This window comes from Miscanthus floridulus, chromosome 2 (genome assembly GCF_019320115.1).
Source record: "Miscanthus floridulus cultivar M001 chromosome 2, ASM1932011v1, whole genome shotgun sequence".
Lineage (NCBI taxonomy): Eukaryota > Viridiplantae > Streptophyta > Magnoliopsida > Poales > Poaceae > Miscanthus > Miscanthus floridulus.
The window spans coordinates 3,797,742-3,807,358 of record NC_089581.1 but is presented as its reverse complement, the minus strand read 5'-3'; the positions used below and the strand labels follow the sequence as shown (position 1 = coordinate 3,807,358).

Sequence of the window (9,617 nt, the reverse complement as noted above, 5' to 3'; positions counted from 1 at the left end):
CCTGGGCCGACCCGTCCTGCCTCCGAGCGGACCTGTCGTGCGCCGGACCGCCCCCGATGGCCCACCAGCGCAGCCTCAGGTCAGTCATTTTCTAGAAGCGAAAAAAAAACATGTCCATGGAAGCGAACGCGTGGTGCGCCTCTTGTACGGCGCGGAGGTAGGTCAAGCCGCGGTTGCGACGCGGTGTGGGCGAGCCGAACCAAGCGGCGATCGATCGAGGCCAAGGCGTGGCGTGGCTGTCGGAGATGTCGCAGAAGAGGCAGCCGGATGAGAGCGACGGACCCCGGCGCGCCAGCGGCGGAGGAGGCGAGCCCGGTGGGAGCTCATCATCATCCTCCCTGCCCCAGCGCCCCGGCGAGCCGAAGCGGCAGAGGATCGCCCTTCGCGAGTGAGTTCGCCTCCCCTCGCGCTCTCGATTGGGTCGCACCGATTCGTGCGCGGCGCTCTCTGACTCGATGCCGTGGTGACTTGGATTGTTCCCCTTGCAGTGTGATCACGGAGGTGATGCGGAACACCAACATCGAGAAGTTTTTAATTGCGCTCGAGCCCCTCATCAGGAGAGTGGTGAGACCGCCTTTTGTCTGTTATTACTATTTATTTACTACGTGGCCACTTTCTCGCTTCTGTGTGTTGAATGAAAATTCTTAGGATTGAATAGTTGGTATGATGTGTGCCCTCTAGGTTGTTTATCTTTCCTTCTGTTGGTTGCATTGACGATACATAGTACTGTTGCAATCCCATCTGTATCTGTTGTTGATGACACTCTCATCTTGATTTTGGGTCATTCAATCAGTTGACTAATTCAGAAGTTGCAAACATGCCTAAGTTGCCCCCCAACCATTTCCAACTTAATTTATTAGAGCCCTACAAACCTGCAGATTGGATAAGAATTAACATGCTTTAGGTTTCAAGATCACACCAGCGAGTTCTTCTTTACCTCCCAAACTACTACTTGAGAAGCTAGGCTTTTATCTGTATCGTATTAATAGCTGTATAGGCTTGCTCTCATGATTGTGTCCAGAATGATTCCAACCCTACAAAATAAAGCTTCGTGTCCCTGTTTTCATTCTGTGTCCAGCCATTCCAGTTCAGTGATAGTTTTACAGTGGACTACAGCATAGGTTCGCCTTGAACCACCATTTGTTTGTTTCAGCCATCTACTGCTACCAGTGGTTTTGATAGTTTATTCATTTCTAGGTAAAAGAAGAAATTGAGTCGGCTTTTGCAAATCATGCCTCTATGATGGCAAGGTATGGAGTTTTAACACTGCTTTTGACAACCAACATGATTTGTTATTGTTGCTGTATCTCTAATGAGTTTATTTCTTATTTCTCATTAGAAGTGTCACAGACAATGTTCCATGTGTGTCAAAGAATTTGCAGCTGCAGTTCATGACTAGACTTTCTCTCCCAATATTTACTGGATCCAAGATTGAAGGAGAGGGCTCCTTAAGTATAACTATTGCTCTAGTCGACGCTTTGACAAGACAAATTGTAGCACCAGGCAAGGAGTTCCAGATAAAGGTCGAGATTGTAGTTCTGGAGGGGGATTTTGAAAGTGGAGAAGATGATGACTGGACAGCTCAGGAATTTAACAATAACATTGTTAAAGAAAGAGAAGGCAAAAGACCCTTGATTTCTGGGGATGTATTCATTGCCCTTGTTGATGGCATTGGAACATCAGGGGAACTTTCTTTCACAGATAACTCCAGCTGGACACGGAGCCGAAAGTTCAAGCTGGGTGCAAGAACTGAGGATGGTTGTTTCAATGGTGTAAGAGTACGGGAAGCAAAAACTGAATCATTTGTGGTTAAGGATCATCGAGGAGAATGTGAGTTTATGATTGGATTTTTTAAATTTCAATGCCCAAGCTATCCTTTTACTTTCTTGGCTTCTTGCTCTGCTAGGTTCATTCTAGGCTCATGAACGATTTGGCGTAGTGGCACTTAATTCAACAATTAGATGAAAAATATAAATTAACTCCTTGTTGTCCTCTAGAGTCTAGACTTAGTTATGGAAGACTAGTTGGGGTGGAAGGTGTGGTCATGCATCCAGTATCCCAACCACCAAGGTTTGAATCCTCTTGAACTCAAATTTGGGTGCCTATTTTCTTCTTAATGAAAAACCGCCTAGTTCCTCTTAGGCGGGTCTCGTTTTCCCCCCTCTAGACTTAGTTTTGTAGTATGTTTCCTTAAGTGAGGGGTTTTGATATCCTACTGATCTACCTTTCCAATTGAATGATGAGACATGCTATTTCTCCATTGCCCAAAATGGTATATAATTTAATTGATTATCTCCTATTGACCAGTGTACAAGAAGCACCACCCACCATTTCTTGAAGATGAAGTCTGGCGCCTGGAGAAAATTGGCAAGGAAGGTGCTTTTCACAAGCGTTTGAATAGAGAAAGCATTAGCACTGTCAAAGATTTTCTCACCTTATTAAATCTTGATGCTTCTAGGCTTCGAAAGGTATTTTTCTTGTCTCATGTTGTTCTTCTGATGTTCTGCATATCGTTGCCTATGGTAGTTGCATTTCAGCAAAGATTAACCCTGCTTTATGTCCAAATCGTGCAGATATTAGGTGGTGGCATGTCAGCAAAGATGTGGGAGGCAACTGTGGAACATGCAAAAACATGTGTTCTAACTGACAAAGTGCATCACTACTATCCTGACAGTCTAAACAAATCTGGTGTTGTATTCAATGTAGTTGGAGAAGTAAGAGGTTTAATATCTGATAAATATGTTTCTGTTGATGGCCTTACTGAAAAGGAGAAGGTAACCATGTTGCATCGCTTTCTAAGTTTCCTTTGAACAAGTTCATCCATTTTCCCTATACCTCCACCCTTTCTGATCTGGACCATCTGTTTTTACACGTTTGCTATTTTCAGGCTGAAGCACGTGCAGCAGTGAAGCAAGCATATGAACACTGGAAGGATGTCTTTACATGTGACAATGAAACGCTTGTGGAGAACCCTTCACAGCCATTCAATATGAGATCTCCATCTTTGCGTGAAAATCAATATAACCAGTTTCCCACGCAAGTTTCTACTGATGAATTTAGTTTGAGCCATTCGACCATACCATCACCTGACATTTTCTCAATGGAGCCATCAAGTGCTTTAGACCCTTGTGTATTGGAGACCGAAGAAACCAGTGCTAATCAATTTCAATCGGTGTTGCCCCCAGTTGGGGGCCATGAAGTACCCCAAGAATTTCAGTCACTGGATAAGTTCTCCAACTCTTTGGTATATGATGACTGCACCACCCATCCCTCACTCAGTGAAAGCTATTACAGCAGTGTAGATCCCAGCATATCCTTTGACACACAAGATCTTGGAGCTGCACTGAAAGGCTTCATTGCGACCATCTCAAAGCCTAAGGCGGCATATAGAGGATGGAGAACATTGTCTTATGTTCTAGGATGGATTTTCTATACGAAGAGAATTGTCGCAAAGAGAAAGAAACATGGGAAATAAGTGTACACACGTCTGTGTAGTTAAATTGCAAAATAAGCGGAGAGATCATTGTACATTAGTTTGTTTCTTGTCACAGCTGGTAAGCTCTGCTGGTTTCTTCAGCTGTACATGAGAGCATTTTATCAGCTAGGGTTCCCTATGCGGCTGTAAATAATCAGATGAAGTTTTGTACAGGGTGAGGGATGCGCAAGCATTTGTGATGTTTTGGCTGGCTGGCCGAGCTTGCTTTTTTTATGCGGCCCGTGTATTATCTATATAGTAGTATGCAGTATGCTGCTTGATTTTGCAGTATTTTGGACATTTTGAACCTACATGTCACATTTTAACAAGTTTATGTAGACGGTAATGTGTTTATATGGACCTGGATGACACTTCACAAAAAGCTAGACAGCATGTGCATGACGAATTGGACTTCATTTACAATAGAGCTTTGCCTTGCATGAAAAATCGGAGTCCACTTGCAATAGAGCTTTGCCTTCCTCCAACTTACATTAGAGGCCCAAATTTGCCCGTCATCATCAACTATCATAATGACTAATCTAGTCGCTGATCTTTTCTTCCGGGCTTAATCTCCTGGTGATCTTTTCTTCTGGGCTTAATCATCCTTCGCTCCTGTGTGGCGTGCCTAGTTAGCGATGGGTACCGCGATGCGAGGCAATAGAGAAAGTTTGACCCCTCACACCTTGGTTTCTTCCTTGCATTCAATGTATCGTAAAAAAAGCCCAATGGGTGTGGTGAATGCGCAAAATAAACAAGTACATGACGGCTTAATTCCTCGATCACTCAATTTTATATGCTCGTGAATTCTGTCTAGCACTTAATTTCTATGGACGCTCACTTGGACGTGCCACATGACATCAAAGGTAAAATTGGACATGTGGGGATTAAAGTCTACTCTCTCTCCGTCGCATAGAGCAAGATCTTCTATGATTCAAAATTTATCCTATAAATAACAACATGCTAGCAAGGTATCGGTACTCTGATCGTTAGTGCTTTGGAGTGCTATCGATATCATTTTGCTTCATGATTAATGTGTCCTAGAATGATGGAGGGGTAACAGTTTGATAGTTGAATGGAGAATCCACCATTGTTTTTCACTTTTTCTCATTGTTGTATCCTGATTTAATACGGGCTTCCAGAAAAGGGTTAAGAAAAAAAGAAAAGAAAAAGTGAAGCTTAAACCTGCAAGGCCCCAGCTGTTATTATTATTATCACTGCATCATGAGCCGTACAAAAACACTTCCCCATGAGCCATGAGCCCATGATGAATCAGAAAAGCTAGTTGATTACATTAGAGGCTCAGAGAGACGTTGGGTGGGGGAAAGCACTAATAAAGTACTCCGTTTGCAAAATCCTGATTCCCTCCCTCCATAATGCATGCATCACCGAAAGAAGAGAGAAACCAGAGAAAAGACAGAGGGCTGGATTGGCGTTTGCAGTTTTGTAGGAGCCAACGTCTTTATTCTCTGCTGACCACCGCCCTGCCAAATCTGAAATCCCTGCACCCAAACACGACATGGTGCCCGTGTCTGACTTGCTGCAGTGCTTGCAGGGTTAGCACGAATTTACTACTAACCTGCAGTAATTTGTTCCCTGTACATCCATAACCTCGTCTCTAAGCTACTACTGCTACTCCACGTTCATGCGTGTAAGGAATATGATAGTAATATATCCCTGTCGGTCGGTTTGATTCTTTGCTGCTGAGATGGATGCAAATGCAATGCATGGATCCAATCTCCTCCGGACCTCCACGGCTCCTCCACCCTCAGGATTGTGGAATAAACAAGGGAGAGACCGAAAGAAACACGAGGAGGAGGTTCCCAACTTCCCAAGATCTTTTCCTTGCGACTTTCGCCTTGCTTTTTGCAAGCCCTGGCCTCTCAGCTCGACCTCGATCTCGATCGACTTCGTTTCGTCGTAAACGATCGTGAATTATTTACTGCTGACTAGTTTGGTGTGAGAGAAAAATATTAGCTTATAATCCACGATCGTATACGAGCAAACGAACAGACTGCAAGTGTTCAGGTCTCCGTGTGGTGCCCTCAGCCTCCCGGCCCCGCTCTTAACCACAACCCCACCACATTCGAGAAATGACCTGACCAGTTGACCTTGCAGTATATACAAGGAGAACATTGGCAAATGCCAAATGGTGCACGCTGGGTAACGTTTAACTCTTGAGCCTCTAAATAGATGGTCTAAAGTTTAGACTATCTCATGAAATTTTAGATCACACAAATCAGCTAAAATGGTCTAAAATTTTAGTCATTAATTTTGGTCAACTAAAACCATAGACCTGAGAATCTAAGCAGACCCTAAAGTTGCTCGGGTGCAACTGTTCGGCTATTTGGAAGACAGTAAACACTGCAACAACAGTGCTGCTAGAACAGGCAGCTGAACATGCCCAACATTATTTTGTTCCATTTCTTGCTTTTTTTCCTCTACGAAAAATAAACCGTTTTTTGGAAAATCCGTGTACATCCATATTGAGTTCCTTGGTTCTAAAGAGGTCATGCTGTCATGCATTGGAAGTTTAGCATTGTCCACTGTTTTACCAAAACAGTCGTGCACTCGTGCGGTTCGTTTAAACACCGTGTATACGGTACATCCTTTCATTCAGTTTAATCGAACGTTTAGCTTGTTTAATAGACCGTTTAGACGTTTAGTCTGAATAATAGCTAAATGCTAGTTAACTAGTTCTTTAGCGTATATTGTGCGTATACAAACAATGGGTTGTACCGTATACCAAGCATCTTCCTCATTTCTTGGCAGATGGCCACATGCAGCATTGAAACATTACAAAAGGCACCCATCTCCATTTCCTTCGGGGCGTGTTTGATATCGGTGCTCAGGGCGCCAGAGTCTGGTCCAAACAGTATAGATGATCGTGTTTGATGTATGTCTGAGCAGAGCCGAGCTGAGTTGAGATTGTGTTTGTTTACCTCTCCAAAAAGAGTATGCCTACCTTGTGCAAGCGTGTGGTAGCCTTACCACCAGTGCTCTCCTCACTGCCATTTCATCGAGCAGGTCATGGATGCGAGCTAGTCCAGCGCCAAGAATGGAGAAGCTAGGCTCAGCACCATGGCGGCACCACGAGCGCGCGCGACGTCGCGGAGTTCCTCGGCGAGCTCCTCCGCTACTAGGAATATCCACTTCTATGACGAAAATTTTAATAACAAATTTGAAACCGTTATAAAAAATTATTTTTTATGACGAAAATTTAGGTTTCGTCATGGTGTGACGAACCTCGAATCCCCCTTATCTATGATGAAATTGGGTATCGTCACAAAAAAAAACATCACAGAACAGCACAAGATTTCATCATAGATCACTCGCGCGACTATTCATGCTCGTCTATGACGATCTTATTCATAATTGTGACGAACAGGTTTCGTTATTGCATTAATTACTGATCTGTGACGAACAATATTCAACCTATAACGACGACGCTTCATCATAGATCTCCACACGGTATCTTCTCCATCCGACGTGTTCCTATGGGACATGCAGTTACTCATCCGTGACGCTTGTAGTTCGTCATAAAAGTCTTCGCTCGATCCTTTCTTCATGCGACGTGTACCTGTGGAACCCTTCTCCATCCGACCTGTGGGACCTGAACCTGTGGAGCCTTTCTCCATGACCATCCGACCTGTGGGACCCGACGGCTTGCGTGTCACTTGTGCTTGTGGACCCTTCTCCATCCAACTTATGGGACCCGACGACACCTTTCTCCATCTCCATCTGACCTGTGGGACCCGACGATTTGCATGTCACGTGTACCTGTGGGACCATCCGACCTTTGGGACCCGACGGCTTATGTGTCACGTGTACCTGTGGGACCTTTCTCCATCTCCATCCGACCTGTGGGACCCTACGGCTTGCGTGTCATTTGTTGCCGCTGGGGTTTAATAAATTCAAACTAAAAAAACATGAGACCTAAGAGTCAAACCCGAGACCTAGAGCAAGAAATAGACCGTCTTCACCATTGCGCTAGACGCCTGGTTGTGTTGACATGTATTTGGAGTAGTATATGTTCTATGTGTGGACAGGTTGACTTATATATTGGATATATCCCTATCCCCTATAAGTGGAAACAAATCTATGCCCGTTGTACTTGCGATGACGGCGCCGACAGCGGCGGTGGCAATGGAGGATCCCAAGTGTGCTGTGGTGGCTCAGGCTTCCTTTTGGAGGCTAGGTGGTGGGTCTTCCCGATGGAGCACGGCGGCATTAGCGTCCGTGTCCATCGTGTGCCGTAGCAGAGGTGACAGATCCGATCCGTAGGTCTCCTTTCTCGCCTTTTCCTGTTTGCTTCACTGTTTTGGTCCTTGCTTAAACATGAGGTATACAAGAAACATTATAGCGTTTCAGATCTAGTTTGGCCAATGATGATGAAAAGAACTAGGAGGTGGCACTGGTTGGTTCTCTGCCAGCGCGTGTCACTTGCAGATCTGTCTAGGCAAACAAACATGCCATTTGCTTCTGTCTTAAACTATTTTTTCTATCCAATGCTTGCTTGATTCTATATTTTTGTTTTGTATGCTCCAGTGCCACGAGTGAGTTCTTATGGTATTTTGAACTTGTAACATATCTGAGGCCACATTTCTGTGCCAATGATGTCTACATAGCTGTTGAATGTATTAGGATGTAGCTCATATGTTTGCTTTATGTGTCTTCTCCTTGTTGACAACCAAGTTATCCATTTGGTTCCAAACAAGATGAAGGCATCGAAAGCAAATCAATGCTTTGTGTTCATCATTCACATGACTAAGGCCACTAATTAATGTCTAAGCTGAACATGTTGCAACTGATGCCAATGATGATCTCTACCACTTGTTCACTGACATTCTACTTGTGAAAACTAAGGTAGCCTGTTCGGGTTGTGCAGATTTGAGATGAGTCATCCCTGCTATGTTGTGTTCGATGGCCATGAGCCAGGAGTTTACTACAACTGGACTGACTGCCATAGACAAGTTCATAGGTTTCATGGTGCTTGTTATAAAAAGTACAACTCCTATGAAGAAGGAATTACTGCCTTCAAGTCAAGAACCAACTCAAATCCAGCCTTAGCTCATGATGGTGACTTCTATCTTCAAAACCCAATAGCTGCTCCACCCTCTTCGTCCTTCAAAACTGTTGTAATTGTAGTCCTCTTAATCTTTGTCTGTCTTCTATGGAAGAAGCTCTAAGCTCATGTACTGATTGTAAGTGTGATGGTTAGACTTGATTTAGCTGGAATTGTAATTGTTACAGCTCCATTAACTGCTACTCTAGTTTGAGTTATATATATCTATATGGTGCTACTCTAAATTTAGATGAGGTCGTACCATTAAAATTGTTAATGGTTATTAAAGTTGCACTTTGATATGAGTTCTAGACTTCACTGATGGATCTTTGTTTGATTATTTTCCTCCTCAATGATCTCATTACTGAGCAAGCTCTCATCCTACTACATGCACATGATGAAATGGAGGAGGCCCCCAACAAGAGGAACACACTGGCTAGCCTCATGGATAATGTCTTTGTTGAGATCCTTCGCCGCCTCCCTGCCCTCTCCTTGTTCTGCTGCAAATGTGTCTATCGCTCCTAGAGAAGCCTCATCTTGGACAACCATAAGTGGATGCCCCAGACTGTGGCCGTCTTCTTCTACGATGAATCTACGGCCAAAGAAACTTCACCAGCATCATTGGTGTTTACCCCTCCTTATCATTCTTGCCCTTCACCATGACAATGTAGCTGTCTCAGATTACTGCAACGGCCTCATCCTATGCTGGTGCCTTGGGACTGATGGATACCGCTATGTCATCTGCAATCCGATAACCCAGGAGTTGAAGGTACTGCCGCCTAGAATCCATTCTATTGGTGAGGCTCGATTGGGATTCAATAAGATGGCCTCCTCGTACTTCCATGTGTTTGAATACATGGAGGAGGATGGTCAGTGCATGGGTGTGGACATCTACTCATCTAAAACTATAGCATGGATCTTTAAGGAATCTAAATGGAGCGAGGAGGCTGAGTGAACATTGTCAAAATCAGCAACTGTGTTTCTTAGCGATTGTCTGTACTATATTGGGTTCTGCGAGGGTTACCATTGTATACTTGTTGTGGATATGGAGGAAAATTCCTAACTGGCTGCATGGTTTTT

The 9,617-nt window shown here is 44.1% G+C and overlaps 1 protein-coding gene across 2 annotated transcripts; it reads left to right on the top strand.

Annotated features, from left to right (window-relative positions):
• Window positions 1-29: 29 nt before the first annotated feature.
• Window positions 30-3,706, top strand: LOC136537685 (calmodulin-binding protein 60 A-like). 2 transcript variants are annotated; one of them, XM_066529642.1, is made up of 7 exons: window positions 30-388; window positions 489-564; window positions 1,198-1,250; window positions 1,343-1,830; window positions 2,308-2,468; window positions 2,574-2,774; window positions 2,888-3,706. In XM_066529642.1, exons 1-7 carry the CDS (start codon window positions 246-248, stop codon window positions 3,473-3,475), a joined length of 1,710 nt encoding a protein of 569 aa, XP_066385739.1. In that variant the 5' UTR covers window positions 30-245; the 3' UTR covers window positions 3,476-3,706. The 2 variants fall into 2 exon arrangements, with proteins under 2 accessions (XP_066385739.1, XP_066385738.1); XM_066529641.1 differs by having other exon boundaries at window positions 31-388; window positions 1,340-1,830.
• Window positions 3,707-9,617: the final 5,911 nt, after the last annotated feature.